The 26,383-nt window shown below is 46.0% G+C and overlaps 1 protein-coding gene across 5 annotated transcripts in view; it reads right to left on the reverse strand.

The window, feature by feature from the left end:
• Nucleotides 1-26,383, reverse strand: part of LOC106600794 (supervillin) — a 37,516-nt gene that overhangs the window by 716 nt on the left and 10,417 nt on the right. Inside the window, exons 2-32 of one of the 5 annotated variants that reach the window (XM_082973646.1) lie at nt 24,632-25,320; nt 23,790-23,954; nt 23,404-23,577; nt 22,736-22,770; nt 21,129-21,190; nt 19,705-19,853; nt 17,454-17,685; nt 16,313-16,860; nt 15,933-16,041; nt 14,616-14,666; nt 14,348-14,410; nt 14,096-14,170; nt 13,854-14,010; nt 13,648-13,743; nt 13,473-13,553; nt 13,096-13,297; nt 12,700-12,872; nt 12,306-12,425; nt 11,879-12,015; nt 11,515-11,662; nt 10,547-10,692; nt 10,083-10,258; nt 9,846-9,984; nt 9,041-9,484; nt 7,088-7,190; nt 6,763-6,970; nt 6,520-6,653; nt 3,925-4,080; nt 3,520-3,663; nt 765-877; nt 374-529 (exon numbers count right to left, since the gene is read on the reverse strand). In XM_082973646.1, the coding sequence (XP_082829772.1) occupies nt 374-529; nt 765-877; nt 3,520-3,663; nt 3,925-4,080; nt 6,520-6,653; nt 6,763-6,970; nt 7,088-7,190; nt 9,041-9,484; nt 9,846-9,984; nt 10,083-10,258; nt 10,547-10,692; nt 11,515-11,662; nt 11,879-12,015; nt 12,306-12,425; nt 12,700-12,872; nt 13,096-13,297; nt 13,473-13,553; nt 13,648-13,743; nt 13,854-14,010; nt 14,096-14,170; nt 14,348-14,410; nt 14,616-14,666; nt 15,933-16,041; nt 16,313-16,860; nt 17,454-17,685; nt 19,705-19,853; nt 21,129-21,190; nt 22,736-22,770; nt 23,404-23,577; nt 23,790-23,954; nt 24,632-24,966 (5,031 nt within the window). In that variant the 5' untranslated portion in view covers nt 24,967-25,320. Of the gene's footprint in view, nt 1-373; nt 530-764; nt 878-3,519; nt 3,664-3,924; nt 4,081-6,519; nt 6,654-6,762; nt 6,971-7,087; nt 7,191-9,040; nt 9,485-9,845; nt 9,985-10,082; nt 10,259-10,546; nt 10,693-11,514; nt 11,663-11,878; nt 12,016-12,305; nt 12,426-12,699; nt 12,873-13,095; nt 13,298-13,472; nt 13,554-13,647; nt 13,744-13,853; nt 14,011-14,095; nt 14,171-14,347; nt 14,411-14,615; nt 14,667-15,932; nt 16,042-16,312; nt 16,861-17,453; nt 17,686-19,704; nt 19,854-21,128; nt 21,191-22,735; nt 22,771-23,403; nt 23,578-23,789; nt 23,955-24,631; nt 25,324-26,383 lie in introns of all 5 variants that reach the window. The other 4 variants (XM_082973648.1, XM_082973647.1, XM_014192463.3 and 1 more) reach the window with 4 other exon arrangements.

Genomic DNA, 26,383 nt, shown 5'->3' on the forward strand with positions numbered 1-26,383 from the left:
GAATACTGGAGAAAAGCAAGCATCCACTGGTCTTAGGGATGAACGTTTTGTGAAATATTGACATAGAACCTACATATGTCACAAGGTTTTATCATCTTGAGACTACCACAAGAAGATGTTTCAATTGGCCATATCATTAAGACGTTAGTGGTGCGCCCTAGTGGCTGTCAGGTGTAGCTGCACTCTGTTTAATATAACGTTATAATACTGTACGAAACATTCAGCAGACAAATTTATCCAAAGTGTGAATACATAGTCCGTGCATACACTTTCATATGAGTGCCCCAGTGGGAATCAAACCCATTATCGTGACGTTGCAAGGGTCATGCTCTACCAACTGAGCCACACAGGACTAGCGTGTTTGTGTGTCAACCTGGAAGTCGTGGTCGGAGAGGTATATCTCCAGGCGCTGGGGGTCCACTCCCTCTGGCAGAGGGGTCTGAAGCAGCTCCTCTAGGGGGTACTGGGTCTTACTGAGCTGGGCCAGGGCGTCCTGCACCAAGGTCAGCTTGACCCACCCAGCCTCCCCCTGGACAACAGCATTCACAAGTCAGCATATCTAAATCTAAAACATACCTGACTTTGAAAGACAAAGACTGTGGTGTTGCTATGACACAACAGTCTTTACCCAACCAGATAATACTGAACTGTGTTTACTGCTGTTGTGAAGTTATCACCGATGATGCTACTGATGCGTACAGATGCTATTATTGATCATGAAAATTATTATGAGGAGGAGGACAAATAGTCCCCTTTTCCTGTACCTGTGTGGTGGGTGTGGGTCTCTTCTCCCAGCGAGGGAAAACGTTGGTGAAGGTGAGGGGTTCTACTCCGTCCTGGATGAGGTAGGCCTGAAGGGGGCGCCTCGGGTTCCTCTCTAAAACACCACCAACACACCCAAAACCGTCAGAGAACCACAGAACAACTTAAACCCTAACTACAGCATATCCCCGACACACTCCAACCATCTAAACACCTCAGATTAAAATCTGGACCTCGAAGTCAGTTCCACTGCTTTTTTAACTTATTCTTCCCCTCTAATCAAGGACTGATTTGGACCTAGGACACCAGGTGGGTGCAATTACCAGCAGTACTCTGGATCTCATAGGGTACCCCTGATCTAAACAATCAAGGTTTTTTTACATGATGTATCTAGCATTGAATGGAATAGAATGGAATTAATCCCTGATGTTGAACTAGCCTTTTCTTACTTCCACAACGCATTCCAGGACGTATGCAATAGGCATGCCCCTTTAAAAAAATTCTGGATTAAGGGCAGAGAGAACCCTTGGTTTACTAAGGAACTTACAAAAATCATAAGGGAACGAAATGCTATGTGGGCTAAAGCAAGAGGGACTGGTTTGGCAGATGATTGGATGGCTTTTAAACGTCTTCGAAATATGGGTGTGGCTATGATCCGTAAATTGAAAGCAGACCACTACCTGAAATCTACTTCACATAATTTAAATTATCCATCCAAATTCTGGAAAGTAGTGAAAGGTTTGGAGTGCAAAAAAGATACACAGCTTCCCAAACAATTGTTGGTAGACACACAGATTGTAACTGAGAGAACCTCCGTTCTGAAAGCCTTGAATCAGCATATTTTGGATGCAGGCAGTTTATTGGAAAAGGTCAAAGGTATAATTGAGCCCTATGAATTTACCTGACACCCCTGTGCACTCCTTCACCAGGTTCTCCTTTTCATCCTTCTCTGTTTCAGAAGTGTGTAAAGCCCTGAAAGAAATTGATGGAAAAAATCCCCTGTCCCTGATGAACTAGACCCCCGCTTCCTGCACCTAGCTGCAGACATCATTTCTCCCCCCTTATAACATGTGTTTTTAACCTCACGCTTAATGTTAAGGAAATCCCCAAGTTATGGAAATCTGCTTTTGTACTGACTCTCCTGAAAGGTGGAGATCCTTCGCTACTTGACAACTATCGACCCATATCAAAATTGTCTGTACTGTCTGAGGTACTGGAGTCCTTAGTTAGTAGGCAGCTAAAGGCCTACTTCCAAGTAAACAACATCTTAAATGGAATGCAATCAGGTTTTAGGTCTGGCCACAGCACTGTTTCAGCAACATTGAAGGTTTTAAATGACATCCACTGTGCTCTTGATAGTAAGTTACATTGTGTGTCTGTCTTTATTGATTTGTTGAAGGCTTTTGACACCGTGGACCATGCTGTGTTAGTGCAATGTTAAAATGTTGTGGAATTACTGGTCATGTTCTAGATTGGTTTAGAAATTACCTATCAAATTGTACACAATGTGTAATGACAGATGGTTGTAAATCTGAGTCCATAGAGTTGTGCTCAGGTGTTCTGCAAGGTTCTATTTTGGGCCCACTGTTGTTCATTTTGTATATCAACAACATTGGGGATCTTATTGAAACAGCGGATGTTCATTTTTATGCAGATGATACTGTTCTTTATTCAAGTGGAAGTAGTTTATCTTTTGCTTTTGAAAATGCCCAAAGAGCATTTAACATCATACAACAGAATCTGTATGATTTAAAGCTGGTTCTAAATTCGGGTAAAACAAAATGCATGGTATTTTCAAATGCCAGGCATGTTACTAATCATGTCACTGCTACATTGGCTGGACATACTATAGAGCAAGTTAAAGTCTACAAATATTTGGGTGTGTGGGTTGATGATAAGCTGAGCTTCACTGTGCATGTAGAGAACTTGATAAGGAAGCTCAAGCTGAGAATAGGTTTTTATTACCGGCAAAAGGCTTGTTTTTCTTTTGAGGCCAGGAAGGAGCTGGTACGATGTACATTACTGGCGGTTTTACATTTTAGTGATGTTATATATATGCAGGCCTCAACCACTACCCTGAGAGCACTTGATTCAGTGTATCATGCAGCCCTCAGGTTCATTACAAATCAAAAACGTCTAACACATCATTGTGATCTCTACAGCGCTGTTGGCTGGTCGTCATTGACCTTTCGTAGGCTTAAACACTGGTATACACTGATTTATAAGGCCATACTGGGTAAAATGCCATTTTATCTCTGTTCTTTTTTAGTCAGGTCAGTAAATAAATATCAATTAGGGTCCCATTCTCATTTGCTTCTAACAGTACCAAAAATTAGAACAGGTCATGGTAGAAATAGTTTTAGTTACTCAGCTCCGTGGTCCTGGAATTCTCTCCTGAACATTTAAAAATTGGATGATCTAGTTTCGTTGGTGGAGTTTAAACACTTGATCGATGTATATATCATAGAAGAGTGTAATTGTCTTTAGGACAGCTGTTTTTAGTCAAGACTTTCGTGTTTTTTACGTAAAATGTTTTTGTTGTAATATATGTGTGTTTATAGTTTTGTTTAATGTTGTGTTAGTGTACGTAAGTTGTTTTGTCTCAAACGTTGTTTCCCCTGCTGCTATTGGACCAGGTCTCTCTTGGAAAAGAGATGTTTTCTCAATGAGAAAAACCTGTATAAATAAAGGTAAAATAAAAAATATATATAAATCAACTCTTCTATTAGCTGACTTGCTTTGTCTACATGCTCTCACCTTTGCAGTACTGGAGCACTGTCTGCATGGCACACCTCCTCTCATTAGCCCAGCGGATACAGGCTGAGCCAGCGGTCTGACTGTCCTCAGGCTCACCTGCCTGCCACAGATACAGCTCCATACAGTTATCCAGCAGGAACAGGGCTGGAGAGGGATAAGAGAGAGAGCGGGGGAAAGAGAGAGAGAGAGAGAGAGTGAGAGGGAGAGAGAGAGAGAGACAGCGAGCAAGATAGAGAGTTAGAGAGAGGGAGAGAGAGAGAGAAACAGTGAGAAAGGGAAAGAAAAGGAGGGATATTAGGTGAGTGTTTTGTACCTCAAATCCCCGTGATAACAATGGATGTTGTGTTTATGAGTGCTTGCATGCATACATGTACGTGTGTGTTTGGGCATTGAGCGGACACTCACCTGGCTGTGGCACAAAGTACAGGCTCTCCTGGACAAAGGGCATCGCCATGACAACTCCTGGCAACCGGGCAGGGCTCTGCAGCTCCTCCCCCTGGAAGGTTCCGGAACGGGCGCTCAGATGGAAGAGGCGTGGCGTGAAGTTATACTTCCCTGGATCTGAGAGATAACAACACACAGCATCTCATCACATCAACCTCTCAACCTTCCAGCACTCAGTCAAGTTCAGCTGGTGTATACCTTCTTACATTAGTCATATGTGTGTTCATTTAAAAAGAAGACATTTGGGCTGGGATATCTGTTCAGGTTATTCTGAGCTTTCAGGTATTCTGTTAAATACAGTGCCGTGAAAAAGTACTTGCCCCCTTTGTAATTTTCTCTACTTTTGCATATTTTTAGTATTGAATGTTATCAGATCTTCAATTAAAGCCTAATATTATATAAAAGGAACCTGAGTTTACAAATAACAAAAAAAAAGTATACTTATTTAATTTAATTAATTAACAACGTTATGCAACACCCAATTCCCCTCTGTGAAAAAGTAATTGCCCCCTTACACTCAATAACAGGTTGTGCCACATTTAGCTGCAATAACTGCAACCAAATGCTTCCTGTAGTTGTTGATCAGTCTCTTACATCACTGTGGAGGAATTTTGGCACACTCTTCCATGCAGAACTTCTTTAACTCAGCAACATGTGTGGGTTTTCAAGCATGGACTGCTCGTTTCAAGTCCTGCCACAACATCTCAATTGGGATTAGGTCTGCACTTTGACTAGGCCATTTCAAAACTTCAAATTTGTTGCTTTTTAGCCATTTTCGTGTAGACTTGATTGTGTGTTTTGGATCATTGTCTTGCTGCATGACCCAGCTGTGCTTCAGCTTCAGCTCACAGACGGATGGCCTGACCTCCTGTAGAATTCTCTGATACATGTCTACATGGAACTCTATTCCACATCAGGAAACTTATGCAAGCAGTAGAATAAGATTTAAAAAGCAGGTAAAAATATTCCTTATGGAACTACTAAATACTTATTTCCCTCATTAAAATGCTAATCAATTTATAACATTTTTGACATGCGTTTTTCTGGATATTTTTGTTGTTATTCTGTCTCTCACTGTTCAAATAAACCTACCATTAAAATTATAGACTGATCCTTTCTTTGTCAGTGGGCAAACGTACAAAATCAGCAGGGGATCAAATACTTTTTTCCCCCACTGTACATTGTGATATTGTTGTGTGGTGGTATTGAACATTTTGTGTTGTGGATATGTGGTGGTGTAGGGATGTTATATGATGTCCTGTTTAATCTTTAGCTCATTCAGTACAAACATAGTTCACTATTTTATCTTTTGTTTTATATGTAATGTGGGTGCTTTGGACCCCAGGAAGAGTAGCTGCTGCCTTGACAGCAGCTAATTGGGATCCCTAATAAAATACTAAATTCAAATGTTGTCCAAAAAGTTGACTCAATTTTGCCAAAAAGCACCTGGAAACATCTGGATGATCATCAAGACTCTTGGAAGAATGTCCTATGGATAGATGATTCAAAGGTATAACTTTTTGGAGGACATGGGTTCCATTATGTCTGGCTAAAACCAAACACTGCGTTCCACAGTAAGAACCTCATACCAAAGGTCATGCATTGTGGCGGTAGTGTGATGGTTTGGGGATGCTTTGCTACCTCAGGTCCTGGAGGAATTCTGCTCTGCATTAGAGAATTCTACAGGAGAATCTCAGGCCATCTGTCTGTGAGCTGAAGCTGAAGCGCAGATGAGAGATAACAACACACAGCACCAAAACACATAAGCAAGTCTACATGAAAATGGCTAAAAAGCAACACATTTTCTACGTTTTCGAATTGCCTAGTCCAGACCTAATCCCAATTGAGATGTTGTGGCAGGACTTGAAATTAGCAGTCCATGCTTGAAAACACACAAATATATTGCTGAGTTTCAGCAGTTCTGCATGGAAGAGTGGGCCAAAGTTATTTTTCACACAGGGGCATTGGGTGTTGCATAACTTGGTTTATTAAATAAATGAAATAAGTATGTCATTGTTGTGTTATTTGTTCACTCATGTTCCCTTTATCTAATATTAGGTTTTGGTTGAAGATCTGATAACATTCAGTATCAAAAATATGCAAAAATAGAGAAAATTAGAAAGGGGGCAAATACTTTTTCACGGCACTGTATGTGAAGGTGTGTTTTGTTCAGGCATGAACAGGAGCTGAGAGGTGTGTTTTGTTCAGGTATGAACAGGAGCTGAGAGGTGTGTTTTGTTCAGGTATGAACAGGAGCTGAGAGGTGTGTTTTGTTCAGGTATGAACAGGAGCTGAGAGGTGTGTTTTGTTCAGGTATGAACAGGAGCTGAGAGGTGTGTTTTGTTCAGGTATGAACAGGAGCTGAGAGGTGTGTTTTGTTCAGGTATGAACAGGAGCTGAGAGGTGTGTTTTGTTCAGGTATGAACAGGAGCTGAGAGGTGTGTTTTGTTCAGGTATGAACAGGAGCTGAGAGGTGTGTTTTGTTCAGGTATGAACAGGAGCTGAGAGGTGTGTTTTGTTCAGGTATGAACAGGAGTTGAGAGGTGTGTTCAGTACCTTGTAGCATGCAGTCATAGGTCTTCCTGTCCTGCTGCCCAATAGCGTTCCAGAACTCCACAGGCTCCGCCCCTTCCTCCAATTCCTGCACCCTCGAAGGGCTATCACTGCTGAGGCCCAGTTCAGGAGGGCACCTAACACACAGACAGCAGAAAGCACACATAACCACATATAATACTGTTTGCATTCCAAGTAATTAATACATACAGAAGCACAATAACACATCCATGAAGGGAGACTTACATCTGAGTGAGTCGCTCCACAGCCCTCTTGCCCGCCTCCCGGGAGCTGGCGTGGACCTTACAGCCGTGCCACAGGTAGAGCGCCCCCTGTTGACTGTTGAGCAGTATGAGAGAACCTCGGGAGCGCAGGCCGCCACAGCTACAGTCCACCTCCAACAGACTGGCCTCCTCAGGCAGCTCCCCACGCACACAGAACAGACGCCAGACCCCTACGGGACACAGAGAGAGTGTAGTTAGGAACACACATCTATGCAGAACACATAGACACACAACCAGACACACACACCACCTAAATCAGAGGAGGTAAAGCCAAGGTAATATCCCACCTGTGTGGTTGGTGGTGTCCGCTCTGCAGCCTTTGTGGATGACCAGACCTCCCTGGAAGAGCTGAAGGAAACATGGAGGCTCCTGCCCCTGAGGCACCATCACCTTCAACAGGACAACAACAACAACACAGGTAGAAACATCAGTCAGAGAGCCTAGTGTACTTAACAAACAAAGGCATCCTTCTCAGCAATAACACTGGTGAAACTCAGGCCTCTGAAATGCTAGGCAGGTTTAACCATAGACATCCTATAATTTTTTATTTTTTATTTTTTTTATTTAACCAGGTAGGCTTGTTGAGAACAAGTTCTCATTTACAACTGCGACCTAGCCAAGATAAAGCAAAGCAGTGCGACACAAACAACAACACAGAGTTACACATGGAATAAACAAGCGTACAGTCAATAACACAATAGAAAAAAAGAAAGTCTATATACAGTGTGTTCAAATGGCATGAGGCGGTAAGGTAATAAATAGGCCATAGTAGCGAAGTAATTACAATTTAGCAAATTAACAGTGGAGTGATAGATGAGCAGATGGTGATGTGCAAGTAGAAATACTGGTGTGCAAAAGAGCAGAAAAGTATATAAAAACAATATGGGGATGTGGTAGGTAGATTGGGTGGGCTATTTACAGATGGGCTATGTACAGCTGCAGCGATCGGTTAGCTGCTCAGATAGCTGATGTTTAAACTTAGTGAGGGAAATATAAGTCTCCAGCTTCAGCGATTTTTGCAATTCATTCCAGTCATTGGCAGCAGAGAACTGGAAGGAAAGGCGGCCAAAGGAGGTGTTGGCTTTGGGGATGACCAGTGAGATATACCTGCTGGAGCATGTGCTACGGGTGGGTGCTGCTATGGCGACCAGTGAGCTGAGATAAGGCAGAGCTTCACCTAGCATAGACTTATAGATAACCTGGAGGCAGTGGGTCTGGCGACGAATATGTAGCGAATATGTAGCGAGGACCAGCCAACAGGTCGCAGTGGTGGGTGGTATATGGGCTTTGGTAACAAAACGGATGGCACTGTGATAGACTGCATCCAGTTTGCTGAGTAGAGTATTGGAAGCTATTTTGTAAATGACATCGCCGAAGTCGAGGATCGGTAGGATAGTCAGTTTTACGAGGGTATGTTTGGTGGCGTGAGTGAAGGAGGCTTTGTTGCGAAATAGAAAGCCGATTCTAGATTTAATTTTGGATTGGAGATGCTTAATATGAGTCTGGAAGGAGAGTTTACAGTCTAGCCAGATACCTAGGTATTTGTAGTTGTCCACATATTCTAAGTCAAAACTTTCCAGAGTAGTGATGCTAGTCGGGTGGGCAGGTACCGGCAGCAAGCAATTGAAAAGCATGCATTTGGTTTTACTAGCATTTAAGAGCAGTTGGAGGCCACGGAAGGAGTGTTGTATGGCATTGAAGCTTGTTTCGAGGTTTGTTAACACAGTGTCCAAAGAAGGGCCAGATGTATACAGAATGGTGTCGTCTGCGTAGAGGTGGATCAGGGAATCACCCGCAGCAAGAGCGACATCGTTGATATATACAGAGAAGAGAGTCGGCCCGAGAATTGAACCCTGTGGCACCCCCATAGAAACTGCCAGAGGTTCGGACAACAGGCCCTCCGATTTGACACACTGAACTCTGTCTGAGAAGTAGTTGGTGAACCAGGCGAGGCAGTCATTTGAGAAACCAAGGCTGTTGAGTCTGCCAATAAGAATACGGTGATTGGCAGAGTCGAAAGCCTTGGCCAGGTCGATGAAGACGGCTACACAGTACTGTCTTTTATCGATGGCGGTTATGATATCGATTAGTACCTTGAGCGTGGCTGAGGTGCACCCATGACCAGCTCGAAAGCCGGATTGCACAGCGGAGAAGGTACATGAATTTGCATGTTCTATATGTTCTATGTTTTTAACTGAGGCTATGGGTGGTTTAAGATTTGAATTGGAAGAACCACCCACCTGTGTTCCCTCATGACCCCTGAGTGCAGACGCGCCTCGCCCATTGATACTGGAGTGCCGGCCCTGCCAGATGAAGACAGCAGAGCACTCCCTCCCAGGCTGCCCGCTTTGATCCGCTGGGCTGAGAGTATAGGTCCAGCGGACCAGGTACGTGTCTCCTTCATGAAGCTGCCCTGGGCTCTCCAGCTGGGCCTCGCTGTCCTCAAACTCCTGAATGTGCCAGGTATCCACGGCAACAGTGCTCAGCTCCACCTGCTGCCCGTCCACCAGGGGTACAACCCCATGCCCCCTCTGAACATCCACCCCCTCCAGGACTGTAGGGACCACCCTGTCCCCTGGCAGCGCCACCCCCTGCCCTGCCACCAGCGCCTTGGCATCACACGCACACAGAGACACACACTCTAACTGCTGCTGGGGCTGCTGGGGCAACACTGGCATGGCAGTCTGCACAGAGAGAAACAGTAGAGAGAGGAAGGGAGAGGAGAAATACAGTCAAAGACCAGGCATCTTTCTCACAGTCACTCTGAATCTGTACAGGATGGGTCCTATTTGGCTTTGAGTCATGTGTTTTGCACATTGACTCGGTATCCCCTGTCTATAGCCTCATTATTAGTATTTTATTGTTGCTTTTTTAAATATTTTCTTTTACTTTAGTTTATTTAGTAAATCTTTTCTTAACTCCTATTTTTCTTCAAACGTTATGTTGGTTAAGGGCTTGTAAGTAAGCATTTCACGGTAAGGTCTACAGCTGTTGTATTCAGCGCATGTGACAAATACAATTTGATTTAATCTTTCTCTAACTAACCTGTGCCTCCTCTACCACCATTGCAGTGGTCTCCTCCTTATCTCCAGCCCACTCCAGAAACTTCTCCCTGAAGAGGGCTGTCTCCTTGTGCTCAGAGACACAGCCAAACAGGGCCCAGTCGGGCCGTCTTTCACCTTGCCTGTACACAAATCCCACACATAATGTATCAATGAATACAACAGTATGTATTTAAATTAGGTATTTTACTATGTAAGCGCCTGTGTGGTGTGTACCTACGGCTGTATGCTGGGGTTGCAGTGTGTGGGGTCCAGTGGGTTGACCCTACAGTTGCTATAGTCGTAGGGACCACCCCACACCTGCTGGGCCAGCTGTACAGCCACACTCCTGTCGCCAGGGGCAACATCCTTCCCATGCCACAGATACACCTCGCTGCCAAAGTCAAACACCAGGGCCTGGTAGAGAGACAGGGGAACAAACAGAGACAGAGAGAGACAGAGACAGAGAGATAGAGGCAGAGACAGAGAGACAGAGGCAGAGACAGAGAGACAGAGGCAGAGAGAGAGAACCATTCAGAGATCAGATTCTATCTGTAGTGTTGAAAATCACACAAAAGTTGACAGATGGCATTCCAGTTTATAATCTTTGTATTGAGTTAAAACTCATTGATTGATATGCAGCACCAAGGCAGTAATGGCTGAGAAGCCACGGAAACACACAGGGGGATCCAGGGAGGGACTGACCTCAGTGGATCCCAGTAGGGAGACAGTAGGGATGGCTGCCCAGGCCTGCTCATGAGGTACCAGTCTGTTCTCCACCAGCCTGTACAGACAGTTAGACTCCACCACCCCACTCTCATATAGCTCATCCTCCTCTGGGGCTCCCGCCCCTACAGGGAACACACACATATACGATCACACATACAGTACACAAAGACAGACGCAAATGGTCACTTACTGGTTGCTTGTATACTTACTTACTGACTGACTGACTGACTTACTTACTTAATTACTTAGTTTACTGACTGTTTGACTAACTTTGTTTACTGACTGACTGACTGGACTGACTTAGTTTACTGGCTGACTGACTAACTTAGCTTACTGACTGACTGACTGACTTAGTTTACTGACTGACTGACTGACTTAGTTTACTGACTGACTGACTGACTTAGTTTACTGACTGACTGACTGACTGACTTTTAAGTAAGTAAGTCAGTCAGTCAGTTTATTGACTGACTGACTGACTTAGTTTACTGACTGACTGACTGACTTAGTTTACTGACTGACTGACTGACTTCGTTTACTAACTGACTGACTGACTTAGTTTACTGACTGACTGACTGACTTAGTTTACTGACTGACTGACTGACTGACTTAGTTTACTGACTGACTGACTGACTTAGTTTACTGACTGACTGACTGACTTAGTTTACTGACTGACTGACTGACTTAGTTTACTGACTGACTGACTGACTTAGTTTACTGACTGACTGACTGACTGACTTAGTTTACTGACTGACTGACTGACTTAGTTTACTGACTGACTGACTGACTTAGTTTACTGACTGACTGACTGACTTAGTTTACTGACTGACTGACTGACTTGCTTAAAAGGGCGTTCTGGTTGTTTTAATAGGATATTCACATAGTTTGTACAGTTCTTATGGTTTTGTCTACTGAGTAGACTAGTTGGTGACTAGTTCTAGTCCGACCTCTGTATTGTGTCTTTCCTCCCAGAAGGTTCCAGAAGTCAGAGGCCAGGCTGTTGTCAGTATTGACCCCCTCCTCTAGGTGGATGACCCCACAGGCCAGGCAGCCCAGGTCCCCCTGTGTCTGGATCAATGATGCCAGCTCTGACGCCTGGACAGAGACAGCAGAAGACAAGCAAACATCATCACCAGAATGTACTTCAAAGGTATTATTCAAAAGTCATATATGGTTTGAATTACAGATGAATAAGACATCCAACAGCAATCCCTCATGAACAATACAAGGCAGGGATTTAGTTAGTGGCCAAGGAATTGAGAGTAGCCAGTCAGTATGTGATACAATGTGTGTGTCGTGTGGAAGTCGTACCTTGGCTTTCTCTGTGGTGTTGGCGAACTCTCCGCTCCAGAGGATGCAGTGAGTGGGTGTGACCAGCAGGAAGCAGTCTCCACTGTTCAGAGACCTGGCTGTGGGCTCCACCAGACGCACTTGCACATGATGCCAACCTGGCGCCGTAGGAGACACACACACATTTACATTACAGTCATTTAGCAGACGCTCTTATCCAGAGCGAATCACAGTAGTGAATGCATACATTTCATACATTTTTTTCCCCGTACTGGTCCCTCGTGGGAATCGAACCCACAACCCTGGCGTTGCAAACAACATGCTCTACCAACTGAGCCACACGGGACATGTTGAATAGAGAGTTTGTATGCACACACGCATGCACACATACACACTCATAAACGCAATCATATGATCGCGCGCGCGCACACACACAATCTGTACTGACCTTTGATGTGAATGAGCATGAGGTTGCTGATGGGCAGGTTGTTGCTGTTCCTTACTGATTCTGTGGAAGTGACATCATGCAGGTGGACGTTACTGAAGTCCTCTGTACTGGCCAGACCTGCTAGAGTTCAGGACAGACATGGGACAGAGAGATCAGAGATGAGAAAGTCGTAAACAGTATATAAGAAGATTGATGAAAGAAAAGAGAGAGAGAGAGAGAGAGAGAGAGAGAGAGAGAGAGAGAAAGAGAGAGAGAAAAAGAAAAATACAGAGATAGCAAGAGAGAGAAAGAAAAATTCAGAGATAGCGAGAGAGAGAGAGAAAAATATAGAGAGAAAGAGAGAGGGAGCAAGAGAGAGAGAGATATCTCTCTGGTATATGTTAACATCACTCACTCGTCTCCACCTGTGTCCTGTTAGTGTTCACGGTAGCCATGGTGACTCTCTCTCCCATGAAGTCCTGTCTGATGTCATCGCGGGCCGCCAGAGCACGCAGAGGGTTCCGGGAGCCCTGGGTCCTACGGGATGGACGCACCGACCGCCTGTGCTGTGCTACTTCTGATGTCAGCCTGCACACACACACACACACACCACACACACACACACACACACACACACACACACACACACACACACACACACACACACACACACACACACACACAAAGAGGCATTAAGACACAAACACAGGCAATGAACACAGTCATACAATTAGATAGAAGTGTACATGTAAACACATACACCCCCCCCCCCCCCCCACACACACACACACACACAAACAAACAAACTCACATGGGTGTGTTTGTCTGGCAGAGGGCACTCAGGTCCTGTTCTGGGTCAGTTCCAGTGGCAGCTCCAGCCCCAGCAGGGAGGGCAGAGGGTGAGTGGGGAGACACCTCCCTGTAGAAACCACCACACGTCTCCTGGTCATCAGGGGTCATGACCTTCTTCACCCCCACTGAGGTCACCTCCAGGGGCGTATCCTGGGGAGCGGCTGGGGGAGGAGAGGGGGACAACATGAGAGAAGTTACAGGTATTCTACTTCATTAGGATACTCAAAGCATCACTGAGAAAAACACAGGAAGTGAGACAATAGACACTAGTGGATAGACTTCCTCTCTTAATCTGAGGTTTGTACAAATCCTCCTAGAATAGATAATAAGACGTACTATTCAGCCTGTCCACAATGGAATCCAGTTTGTCCAGCTTTGTGTCCTCTTCCACCTCCATCCCAGGGTGACTGGAGATCTCTGTTGAGAGGAGAACCAGAGGGCAGGGAAGAGGATCTACAATCACAAGCCAGACACAAACATCTTTTCTCTTTTGTGGATGGGGTATGTTTACCTTCAAATGGGCATGCTGTTGCTGTGGCTTCTGTGGAGGGTCTCTTAGTGTGAGATGGAGGGGTCTCGTCTATGTCTGATACAGGGGTCACCAAACCTGCAATGGGACAATCCCACACAGGTCTGAGTGAGGGAAGGAAAGAGAGAACGAGAGAAAGAGAGAGCGAGAGAGAGAGAAAAGGAGAAAGAGAAAGAGGGAAACCTCACCTCTTTTCGCCAGGCGTCCGGCCACAGTGTACTGGGCTGAGTCGTTGGCGGCTCCTCTCCCTCTGGTCTTCCACTGCTCCTCACTCTCCTGTAGGGTTCTCATGCGCTCAGCCACCGACGCCTGTGGCAGCTCCTCCGCTTCTACTGGTCTAGTCTGCTGCACGGGCAGAGACCGGGATCAGATGCCATACAGTAACACCTACCAGTATGTGTGTGGGGGGGGTTTTGTGTGTATGTGTCACCTTCTGTCTCCATTGGGGCTGAGAGCGGGTCTGTGTGGGAGAGGAGACCTCCTGGGCCTCATAGGAAGAGCTGGTCTGAGGAGGGAGAAAAAAACAGGATATATGAAGGGGGAACTACGTCAACATGTTTCACTGCAGTATCAACACAACTCAAATCACAGCACTCAAACAAGCACATTTAAATAGAAAATTGAGGGCAATGGACACACTTCACACTCACACACCTGAACATGTGTTTGCACACACACTCACCTGATTGTAGCACATGACATATTGAGGTGTACTGTTAGAATAGACAGAGGAAAAGACAGGAACCTGGGAGGAGGGGAGGAGGGGAGGAGGATAAAGGAATAAGCTCAGGATTGGGTAGAACAGAATAGATTTAATATGACTTGGACTAGCAGCATAGTCAACAAACCAGGGTAATAAGTTAGGTTCAAATAACTAAACACAGAGGTTTGTAGGCAATAGGGTGCACTATGTAGGGAATAGGGTGCCACAGAGCCAGCACTCCGCTTACCCAGCACTGAGGGTTGACAACTGGTGCATCATGGGAGATCTCATTGTCTTCCTACAGGAGCAGAGAGGGGGTGTGGTCAGCAAAGCCAAGAAAAAAAGAGTGTGAGAGGAGCGAGCAGGTGAAAAAAGATGTCAAACGGGAGAAAAAGAGGGTGAAGAGCGATGAGAAAATGTATGGAGAGCTCTCACACACACACATACACACACATACACACACAACCCAGTGAACTGTTGTCAACACTGTCCAGCTAAGGGGGCCTAATGGGGTCAAGAGGGTGTTCATGGAAGCCTCTCAGTCTATCTGTTAACATTCCAAGTCATTCAGAGCCATTCAGCCCATTCCTGGGCATTAGCACCAGCAGAAGCTGCACCCATAAATAAGTAAAGCAAGGTACGTAGCTCTCAGTGATTGAATACATAGTAAGGTATGGGGCTGGTGTAGAGGTGCTATGATATTAAACACATACCATAGTAAGGTATGGGGCTGGTGTAGAGGTGCTATGATGTTATGATGCTCTTTTGGTTTCAGTGGAATGGCAAAACTATAAGAAACTCTGATATTAAGCACTCTGCTTTCTGAACCAGCCAACACAACATATCTCGTCTACCTTCAGAACAGAAAGGACAGCTAACTCCTCCTACCTGGCCACGCACTACGCACCTTTTAACCTTTTCACCTTTTTCTAAATAAATATACTATTTCGATATAATTTCCGGGCAGTGTGCGGACAGCTTCCCCTCTTTTAAAATGCATCCCAAATCCAGGCCATCTCCCCTGTGATCTATCCCCCTGGTGACCCTCATCCTCCCCTCTTTCCCTGACTGACAGGTTACACTAAACCCACTGGTTCCAGACAGCCACCCAGAGGATTAGAGATTACAAGTGGAAGACAGGGCCTTTTCTCTGGGCTGGGCTGGTGTGGAGTGTTACAGTGGGACCAAGCCATAGTATCACAGACCCTGGGGACTAGGGATTGTCTGGGAGCCTCCTGTGGATCTATCTATCTATCTGACTGAGAATGATATGTCCACAGCTGTCCGCTGCTCTGCTTTCCAGGCTAAGACTGGATTTGCCCCACTGTAATTCTGAGCCAACATATTCAAGAGGCTAAACACAAGTGCAGACCCAAATCAACTATAACAGTCAACCAACTGGCTCCAAAACACATGAGCTCAGTCCGTGTGAGATTTCCAATGCAAAACAGTGATGTCAGCATCTATCCACTGCCCACCATTCCCAGTAGCTGCCAGCTCTGACTGAGGTGTGTCTGTGTGTTTAGACTAAAGCGAGGTCCAGTAAAATGGCCGCTGGTCTTACCTTCCTCTGGTCCGCCAAGGTCACCTGGACGTGTTGTCTGGGAGGAGTGTCTCTTCTCACCCTGCCCCCCCTCTCCTCCTCTTCCTCTTCCCTGGAAGCATCTGACAGCCTGCACAGAGGCAGAGGGGAGGTCTAAAAAAATAGCCATGCAAATCTCTCTCTCGTGCTCATGCTTGCTCGCACACATGCTCGCCATCACACACACACACACACACACCTAAAAACACAAAGACAAACCTTCCATGACACTCAGCAATAAAGATCCCTCCTGCAGCACACAAATGTCAATACACGCTCAGGGTCACAACGTTCCCTCAACGTTTACACACAAACACATCATTTAAAAGGCCTGTATGTTGGCTCTTGTGTTAGTTGTGTACCTGTCTCTCCCAGAGGTGTTCCCAGGGGGGTCCATCTGCTTTCTCTGTTCAGCCAGGGAAGGCCTCTCCTCCTGGGGGTGACCCTGCTCTGAGGAGGGCCTGGCTGGGCCACACACGGCCACCGTCTCCCTCCTGTTCCTGTTCCTCTGTCTCCAGGGGGCAGAGGAGGCTGGTCTTTCTCTACAAGGCACTGGTACATTATCATGTCTTTCTGCCCTCCTCTCCTCCACCTCGTTCCCCCTCTCCCCTCCTCCGTTCTGGTCCAGCTGTCTGTCCTCCCACATAGTGTCTCTGTCTCGGTCCCATACTGGTCCTCCAGAGGCGCTCTTCCTCAGGATGCCTCTGATCTCTCCTGGCTCAGAGTCCCTGCGCTGCTGCAGGCCCTGCTGGGACGGGTCAGGTCCTGTGGTAGGCTCCACGTCGGCCCCGGGTCGAGGCTGGGCCTGACGCACCTCACTGGACCTCAGATTGATGGACTGCTCCTGCTGCCGGTCGGAGAGGGTGGGGGACAGGCGCAGCGGGGGCAGTTGGATGGGGCCTTTCTGGAGCTGAGGGAGGACAAAGCGAGAAGAATACTGTCAGAGACATGGAGATGGTAGATTCTACTCATCACAATAGTGTAAATTAGTATGAAAACTATAAGAAGAAGAGGTTACTACATATTTCTGAGTCATCAAGTTGGGCCTGTCTAATTTTAGTGTGATTGAATTGGACGCGAGTGTAATGTTACCCTCTGGACAGTGTTATGGTCGATAATGGCTTGATACTGATCAATTAAAACTGTTGATCAATCCAGTGCTCACAACAGTTAGAAGCACAGAGTGGGACATTCAATTCGGTGTACACATACACTTACTCACTCCCTCATGCTCACGTCAACATCCAGTACACACACACACACACACACACACACACACACACACACACACACACACACACACACACACACACACACACACACACACACACACACACACACACACACACACACACACACACACACACACACACACACACACACACTCACCTGTGTCACAATCCACATTTCTCAGTTAAAGAATGACACACACACAATTGCCAATCATCTCTAATATTCCCCCTTCCATTCCTCTGAGGATGTCTTGGTCCCACTCCCACTCACCAGGCTGACCTCCTCCACGGTGATGGGCTGTGTGCGGTAGCGTGCCCCCTTCTGCCTGCGTCTCTCTGGGGGGGCATGGGGAGTGGCGTCCCCCTGGCTCCCTGGCAGGGAGAGCTTGTTGAACAGAGCCAGCTTCTCGCTCATAGTCAGCTTATTGTTCTCATCGTCCTCCACTGCCTCCGCCTCGGCCTGCACAGCCTGGGCCTCGCCTGACTCTGCTGGCTGGGGGGTGCTGCAGGGACATGGGGTAGATAGGTAGGAGAAGGTGGTGAATGGAAGTCATGGATGAATAGTTAATAGTTAAAACAGAGAAACAGCCCTGTTAATTAAAATGCGGATTGACACTAAGTGGCAGTGTTTTTACAACTAATGCCGGTTTGCCTGAGGCTGATGCCGTGCAGGTGTTTGTACACGTGCATATACACACACTCTCAAATAAACACATACAAGAACACACACATACATGTAATAGTGCCAGACATGCACACAAACATATACAGTCCTTTGTTTTGAAATGTATTATTATTATTTATTTATTTTTGCATTGTTGTTTGCTGTTTTCTTCTGTGTTTTTCTCTTTTCTCTTTAGTTCATTCTCTTGGTTGTTGGTGCATTGTGGGGTTCTTGGGGGTGGGGAATGGAATTAATTGTATTTTTATTTTTTTTATTCCGGGGGGGGGCTGTGGGAGGGGTCTCGGATGGTTGAGGGACAGCTATTGGGGAACTGTGGGGGGATCTTGGAGGGTTCGGGTTTCACAAGATTGTGATCATGGAAAAGGAAACTATGACATATATTTTATATCACTATCAGGCACACGCAGCCTCACACATAAGGATGGCTCTGTTGCGGAAAGACTGATACATGTTTGATAGTGTCTTGATGCTGTATTGGTTGTCCTTCATGTTCTAATACTTTAATGTTACCCCCTCCTTGTGTTTTTTGTAAAAAAAAAAAATAATTAATGTTTTTTAAATAAAAAATAAAAAAAGTGGATTGATAGGAACTGTGGAACACAATGTGAGATATTTTTAATGCATGGCAGTAAATCAGTGTTTTAGCCTCCTCTCTGACCTGCTCAATGTAATGGCAAAATGTAGCTCTCTACCTAAATAGACATACCCAAAATAATTTTTTATCATGAGAGGGCCATAAACAATACCTAGTAATGTTTATACTGCGAAAAAGATTCAAATCTCACCTTTCTGATAAAAATTGTTATAAATTCCTGAGGTGTAGTCACTTTTGAGGACACAAGCTCAAGGACACGGTACAAATATGATACAAATATAAAAAAAATTATATTATGTATTTTCTATTCAACAAAACTGTATGAATAAGACTTGAAATGACAAATGCTTTCTAAATATAGTACAATCAAATTATAAAATGATTTAACTATAAGATTTCACCTTACTTATAACTGAAAAATACATATTTGTATGTTTAGTGTTAGAAAAATGTGGCATATTTTCTTAAGGTCTCTCTTGATTAAAACTTCTGCCCCCACCCTTCTGAACATCGCACAGGGCTCTAGCTTGGCTTCCTGAACTCGTTATGAAATGGCCTTTCATCTCATATTAATCTTGTCCATCTATGACAAATATAAATATTTTTTTGTTTAATATCTATGAATTATTTTAGATTACTTTGATAAAGTTGGTTATAAATCGTTATCTGAATGTGCTAGAGAGACGAACCCACGCTCACCCGCTGCGCTAGGATCTAAAGGATTGCAGGCATGTGCTTTGTCAGTGGCTGTGATGCGTTCAGCCAGGAGTTGATGGACAGTCGGAAGAGCGAATGAAATGGTAGGTGGGACATCCCAGCTTCAAGTGGTGTAAGATTTCACAGCCTAAGTCACACAGGCGGAAGAGAACTAGGGCTATTGCTGAATGCAAGCCATTTCGATCTACGGTGTCCACATTGATTCTTAAGTGAAAATGTTGGTCGGAACCGGTACCAAATGTACACTAGTCCCCTCTTTAGGGGAGTTTACACCTAAGCGGTACCATACCAAAATGCATTATCTAGAATGCTATACATAAACCAAATACCATAAACCGTATCACAACTATAATCAGTTATGATCTCATGACCTGCCTTCCATGTGGATTCCACAACCCACTGGGCAAGGAATTTTTATGTGTGAGAGGCTAACGTTTTTTTCATACGGTCTGCTACCTCATTCCCAACAGATACAACATATCCTTGTACATTGACCACCGAGGTGTGACCCTTGACCATGCTCACCTGGTGGCCACCACCATCTCCTCACAGGTGATTGGCTGAGTGAGTGAGCGGTGCTCGTTGCCACGGCGTACTCTGCGCTCATACGCGACGCTGCCAGAGCGAGGCTTCAGAAAGGAGGAGGCCTCAGGGGCTGCTGACTTCTCTAGCTCCTGCAACAGAGAGAAAGACGGAGAAGAGAGAAAGAAAGAGCGAGAGAAATAGTCATTCATAACATTTATGTTTATATTTGATAGGTAATATCTGATTTGACAGGTAATATTACACGTTGAACAATAATGCCTTTGCCACAGGTGTATAATCAACATTTAGATCAAACAGAGCATATAATAGTGATTGAGAAATGACAAAATGTCCTCTCCTTTTTCATCTCTTTCATTGAAAGACTCTCTCTTTCCTGGCATGTGAATGGAGGTGCAGTAGGCAGCGGAAATGGGTGGGATAGCTGGTGAATAAACCAGGGATCTGTAAGGTGCTGTGGGTGGCCTATGTAAGAAGGTAGAGGAGAGGGATAGAATGCCAGGCCTGCAGGTCACACTGTAACCAGAGCTCCCTCAGTAGTGTACCGTTACCTCCCTGGCCCTTCCCTCGGTCCCCTCCCTCTTGGCCCTGCCTCCCTCCTCCACCAGCCAGCCTGACAGAAGCTAGCTGCGGGCTAATTATAACCACCTGTTAATGGCTGTTCATGGCTTGATAGTCCCCGGCTACTTTTCACCTAGGTTTTGACAGATGCTACGTGACTAAAACCCACCAGGAAGTGAAATATTGGGGGGGGGGGGGGCAGTCTGTCTTGATTAACAAAACAGACTGCCAAAGGCTACATAAAGAATAAAACATTGACCAATGGGAGTAAACTAAGAACAGAAGGGTACATCTGCATGCACTCTGTGGTCTGGCTTCCTATATGTCCTCTGCCTGCATAACTGATCTTATTTAGGCACCATGTAGCGATATAAAGTACAGTACTAATACACAAGGCCCTGTCTGGATCAGAGAGCAGCACCTGTTTGGCCATTCATATTCCTCAACATTCGTTCAGTGTATTCAGTTCTGCATGCTCAGCTCAGCCTGCTGGCTCATCATGCGTTGCTCTGTGACTGTAAGGTGAGCAGCCTCTCTCTCTCTCTCTCTCTCTCAATTCAATTCAATTCAAGGGACTTTATTGGCATGGGAAACATATGTTAACATTGCCAAAGCAAGTGAAGTAGATAATAAACAACTCTCTCTCTCCTCTCAACATGGGCTCTGTTGTGTCTGTTGATGTACTGTTGTGAGTCATAAGCCCTGTGTAGCCCCCCTGGTCTCCATGGTGATGACCTTTTGTGATCAGGCATGGAGACGGACAGCATGGTACAAGGGAACAGGAAGGGGGTCCTGGGAGGGGGTCCTGTTGCACAGCCAAGGTTGAGATAGATGGACGTGCTTACTTTAAACAGAGACATCTTGGCCGCCACACTCATCTTGGCTCTGTCGTCTGTCTTCACATCAGCTGGGGGGGGGAAATACATGACATTAAATATATACATCAAGTCAGGCAAACAGAGGTAAATACATTAGAGGTAAGTGCATACACACTCAAAGACACACCATGTTAAAATGCTAAATCCCTGTCAGCCGGTCTGTGTCATCAGCAGGGATATCATTTTGGCATCACTGAGCCTGTCAAACACATTAACCCGAACCCTCGAAATAAAAATAGGCAAACAAAAAAATGTAACAGCAGCCCACACACCTTGTGATCATATAGCAGTCCCTGTCATACAGCAAAAACAGTTAACCTGCTCATAGTAGCCTGGGGAGAGATACAGTCCAGAGAGGCTACCTGTCAGTCAAGCCGTCAGTCCACTGCCACACAATGAGATAGACAGATCTCTGTGACTGATCCCTTCGCGTGAGACCATCGCCCTGCACCTGGCACTCACTACACTGTCAGATGGCACCACCACCACTATCTCCCAGCTGGCACCGCTGGCTGCCTACTTCTCCTCTCACCTGTCCTGAACTTAACGACCACGCAGTTCATCCTTTGACCAGGCAGTTGGGTAGTTAGGCAGCAACGCTGATCGAGTGAGTGTCAACTGTCCCTGTTGTTTCTAACGCCGCTCTCAATGGCCATTGAACCATGTATTTTAGGTGGACAGTCAAATGAATGCATGAGAGAGAACTTATTGGACAGCTACTGTGTACAAGTGGGGACTATTTTTTATAGTGGCAGTGTGGTGCTCAGGCATGCTTTTATGGCTCATAAATCCATCACCACCGAGGAACTTCAACATTCTACCGTCACCCTGTTCCCATCTGGGTCTGGTGGAGTGTTTAAAAATAAAAGCCCTTGATTTATTTTATGTTCTGTTTATTATAGATGTTCTGTAAAGGCAACTCCGGAGTGGGGTTGAGTGTAAGTAGAGGTCAGAGTATATTCATCAGGTTTACTGTTATAAATGCACTGTTATACAGTAACTATTCGTTGATATAAGTTTGTGTGTTAATATGAACGGTTGTTTTTGACCCGATGTTGTCCTCCCCCCTTTTCTCTTTCTCTCTGTCTGTCTGTCTCGCTCTCTTTCAGCAACTGTGTGATGACAAACGCCTATTACAGTAGCCTGCTGAGCCATTTTATCACACGCTACTTGTAGAGACAAGTGCTGATCAGAGAGCTTTGCCACCTTCTATCGCCCATGTCGGCATTTCTGTGATATAGAGAGAGTAGAGAGAGAAGGGGGGGGAGCGAGAGAGAGAAAGAGAGAGAGAGACAGCACACGCTCTTCTTTGTCCCTGTGTTAAACATTATCACTCGCAAGCCACACAGCACTATGCCTGTGACCCCCTCTCTCTCTCTCTCTCTCTCTCTCTCTCTCTCTGTTTCTCTCTCTGTTTCTCCCTCTCTCTCTCTCCCTCTCTCTCTGTCCCTCTCTCCCCCCACTCAGTTAACACAGAGGCAGTACAGAGGCTGTACAATAGGCAATGGATCAGCCGTTTGTGTGTGGCAAAATAAAACAGGCCATGTGAGAGCCAGGTGGGCGGGGTTCGGTACCTTTAGCGTTCTCCTCTTCCTCTGCTTCTAGCAGCCTGTGGGACACAGACAGAGGGAGAGAGAGAGAGAGAGAGAGAGAGAGAGAGAGAGAGAGAGAGAGAGAGAGAGAGAGAGAGAGAGAGAGAGAGAGAGTCAACACGAGGTCATTGGCTGAAACATGCACACAAGACAAAAGATGAGAGTTTGACCATGCTCATTCCTGCCTGGTGTAATTCTCTCTTTTCACTCTCTCTCTCTGATGTCTGTGCGGGTTACTGTATCTCACACACAGACCCAGGTTCCTGGGTCATATCTGCATGTGCAACAAAGCAACACTGTTCATGTCATGGTTGCTATTAAGCGCCATGAACGGATGCAAACATACATGCAAATCATGCCTCTTGCCAGTGTACCAAGGCCAAACTATTTCAATAAATAACCAAAAGGACCACCAAAAGAGATGCTCCGATATGAGAGGACAGTAAATATCTGGAAAGCATTTACATGCATGCAAACCATTATCACACACTATCAAAACAATCAGCAAAGAAACAAACCACGGCAATGGCACAAAACACTGCAAACCTCTCCACCTGAAGAGTAACCAAACTAGGGCAGAGCCCCAGGCTTGACCTGCATGCTCTGATATGACATGGTTGATATGGCTGGCCTCAGCACACAGTCCCTACCCGCCGCTCTCCTGCACCTCACAGGCTGTGATCGGCTGTGTCCTGAAGCGCTCGTTGGTTTTGCGGCCCCCGCCTGACACCCCAGGGACATAGCGACGGGTGCGCCGCCGTCCCCCCTCCGAGCCCGGCTTTACAACCAGGTCAAGGGAAGAGGCTGCACGGCCACTGTCAGGACTACTATCCCCAACCACAGAGGAACAGGGTGAGCATCAGGAGAGAAGGGGAGAGAGAGATGAGAATAAATCTCCAACTGGAAGCAGTGGGACAACTCCCACTAACACACACTGTAGACGCATACAAACAGAAACAAATAGAAGACTGACGCCGACACATATTCAAAGTAACAACACACACACACACAGGCCGTTTCATGCAGGAGACCCTACACTTTCTCAGGCTGTGTTCCAGTCCCGGTCTGCTGCAGCAGGGCACTCCTCAACTGACCCACCGACACCCGCGTTTGCAGCTGGGCCGCGTCGTGTCCAGGGGTGCCTGGGGGAGCTAGGGGCTCCACCCCACTCAACATGCCGGCAGAGCCAGAAGAACACTTCCTGGAGGCGGGGGAGGAGTTGGGGAGGAGGGAGGTGGGAGGTGGGAGAGAGGTGGCGTAAGGAAAGTGGCAAACTACCACAACTACACCAATTCCTAAAGAGCACCCCTGACAAAGTAGTGTACCTCTTAAAGGAAAGGGAGTCCAGGTCAGGAGGATATAAAACACACATGGAGGAATCAATGTGATCTCTGCTGTACTAGTACTGCATGACGCTGGGAGTCAGGTTTAGCTCGCTCCATTTGAATTAGCAACAAAGGCCATAAAGCACAGGTGAACTCTGACAACTGTTTTACGAGGCTGAAAGGTCACAGGAAAGACTTTTCACTGGAAAATGAGCTTGGTGACTGGAAGGGGGTTGTTTTAAGAGGTGGTTACACATAATATGGTTGTTTCTATTCATCAATCTGTTGTTAGGGAACAGGGAAAAGGCACATGGCCTGATACTGTATAACACAGCAATTCACTGGCCAGCAGGCATTACCTGCATACTTTCAGCATAACTAGGTTCAGTGGTCTGAGTCAGCATGTGGGGTGACATCACAGACAGAAACAAAGACAATTGTCAGTGTATGCAACCTGTCTGCTGCATCACTCTTTGTTTACTTGTCTTCCTGATGGGGTTGAGACAGATCTCCACTACTGATTGGCTAATTGCTACACATGGAAGGGACTCACCTTTGGAAGTATGTTGGGTCTGCAGCAGTGTCTGCCTCAAAGCCGTTGGAGACTCTCCGTGGTTCTGACTCCAGAGGGGTGTTACTCTCCCAGTGGAGGCCCCTCCGGCCACCCTCCGGCCCCCCCGCTCTGCCGTTCACCCCCCCAGAGAGGGTCCTGTCTGTGGAGGGAGGTGCGCCGTCTGAGTTCATGAGAGTCCCATCCCTTCTCACCCACTTGGATGGAAGCTCCTCCATGTTGCCATAGCGTTCTTGCAGCTCACGCCTCCTCTCAGCCTTGTAGCGGGCGATCCGCTCCGATCTGGGCTCCAAGTCGGGGTTCTCTATAGTGTCCATGCTGCCTGTTCCACTCCCTGTCTGTCCGTTAGTCAGAAGGTCTCAGTAGGTCTCCTTTAACAATGACCTGGGCATTGATGACTCAAACCTCAAGAGATTCCCTCCTACGTCACTTCTCAGCTATCAGACACCAAAGGATAAATGGATGTTCAAAAACCAAATCCTCCTCCAGTAAGTTAGTGTGTGCTCCAAACAACCGCAAACACCAGTCAGATATCCTAATGTGCTCCACCAATCAAAAAGTCCAAAGTTGGCATGTGGAACCAATCAGCACCTCCGTCGTTGGCATTGGGAATGTCTTCTTCCAATCAGCAGGCTGTCAGACAGATGAATCCTTCCTTTGAGCTCATCGCACTGCTGAGACAGAGGGAGCAATAGAAACATCAGATAACTGCGCAATCTCACTTTCTCAATCAGTTAGCCACACATTCATTCACTACCAGTTGAATAACACATTCACTGTTTGTTTCACATCCGCATGTTCTTCGTTAAGTCAACCACTATGACATAAACAGAGCACCAGCGTACCACTGCACTATTAAATCAAATAACATGAAGCTATGATGACAAAAAAGCGAAAGAATTTACAGTAGCCAGAATTTACACAAGTCTCTCTCAATTCCACATAGCATTGGACCAAAACAAACCATACCTAGCTGAAATGTCCCTTATAAAATCAGCGTCTTGCTTCATCTCATTTTATAGCAGCATGCCATCTGTAGGCATCCAGCTACATTATAATTGCCCCCTCTTTTCCTTCCCATGCCCCTGTCGTCCGTCTCCCTTCTCTCCTCTTTCCTGCTGAAGCCCTGTAAGTTGACCTGTTGTAGGCTGCTCTGCAAAGCAGGAATCTCCCCTTGCACTGAAACCCTATACTACTCCCAGCCAGCCAGCCAGCCAGTCAGCTCCACTTCAGTCCTACAGTACATGGCTGACTTTCTGCAAGTTGGACAAGATCAGTCCCTCTTGCTTTCAACGTTAGTTAGTGCCTTCTTATGTTAGCGAGCTGAAAGGTTGGAGACGCTGTCCGGCAAGTACTAAGTTCACTAACAAAACAAAATATTACATTTACAAAATAAATCATATTTCAAATAGGCCTCACCAGAGTTGGTATAGTTTGCTGGTTGTTCAAACCCAATCATGGTTCATGTAGGCTACAGCATTCATTCGGATCCTCTACCAATAACATGGTACTAAACATGTCATTGGGAATGTATGTCCCTAGAAATATCCCTGAGCAGGACTGTCCATAATCACTCATCTGACAGTCTAATGTCTCTCTCAACAAGCAAATACATGCAAAACCTCCATCCTGGTTATTAGGTTGCCTGGCTGTTTGAACACAAACAAGGATCGGAACCACTAAACATACAATTGAAGTCGGAAGTTTACATACACTTAGGTGGGAGTCATTAAA

This window comes from Salmo salar, chromosome 03, assembly GCF_965601325.2.
Source record: "Salmo salar chromosome 03, fSalSal1, whole genome shotgun sequence".
NCBI classification, from domain to species: domain Eukaryota; kingdom Metazoa; phylum Chordata; class Actinopteri; order Salmoniformes; family Salmonidae; genus Salmo; species Salmo salar.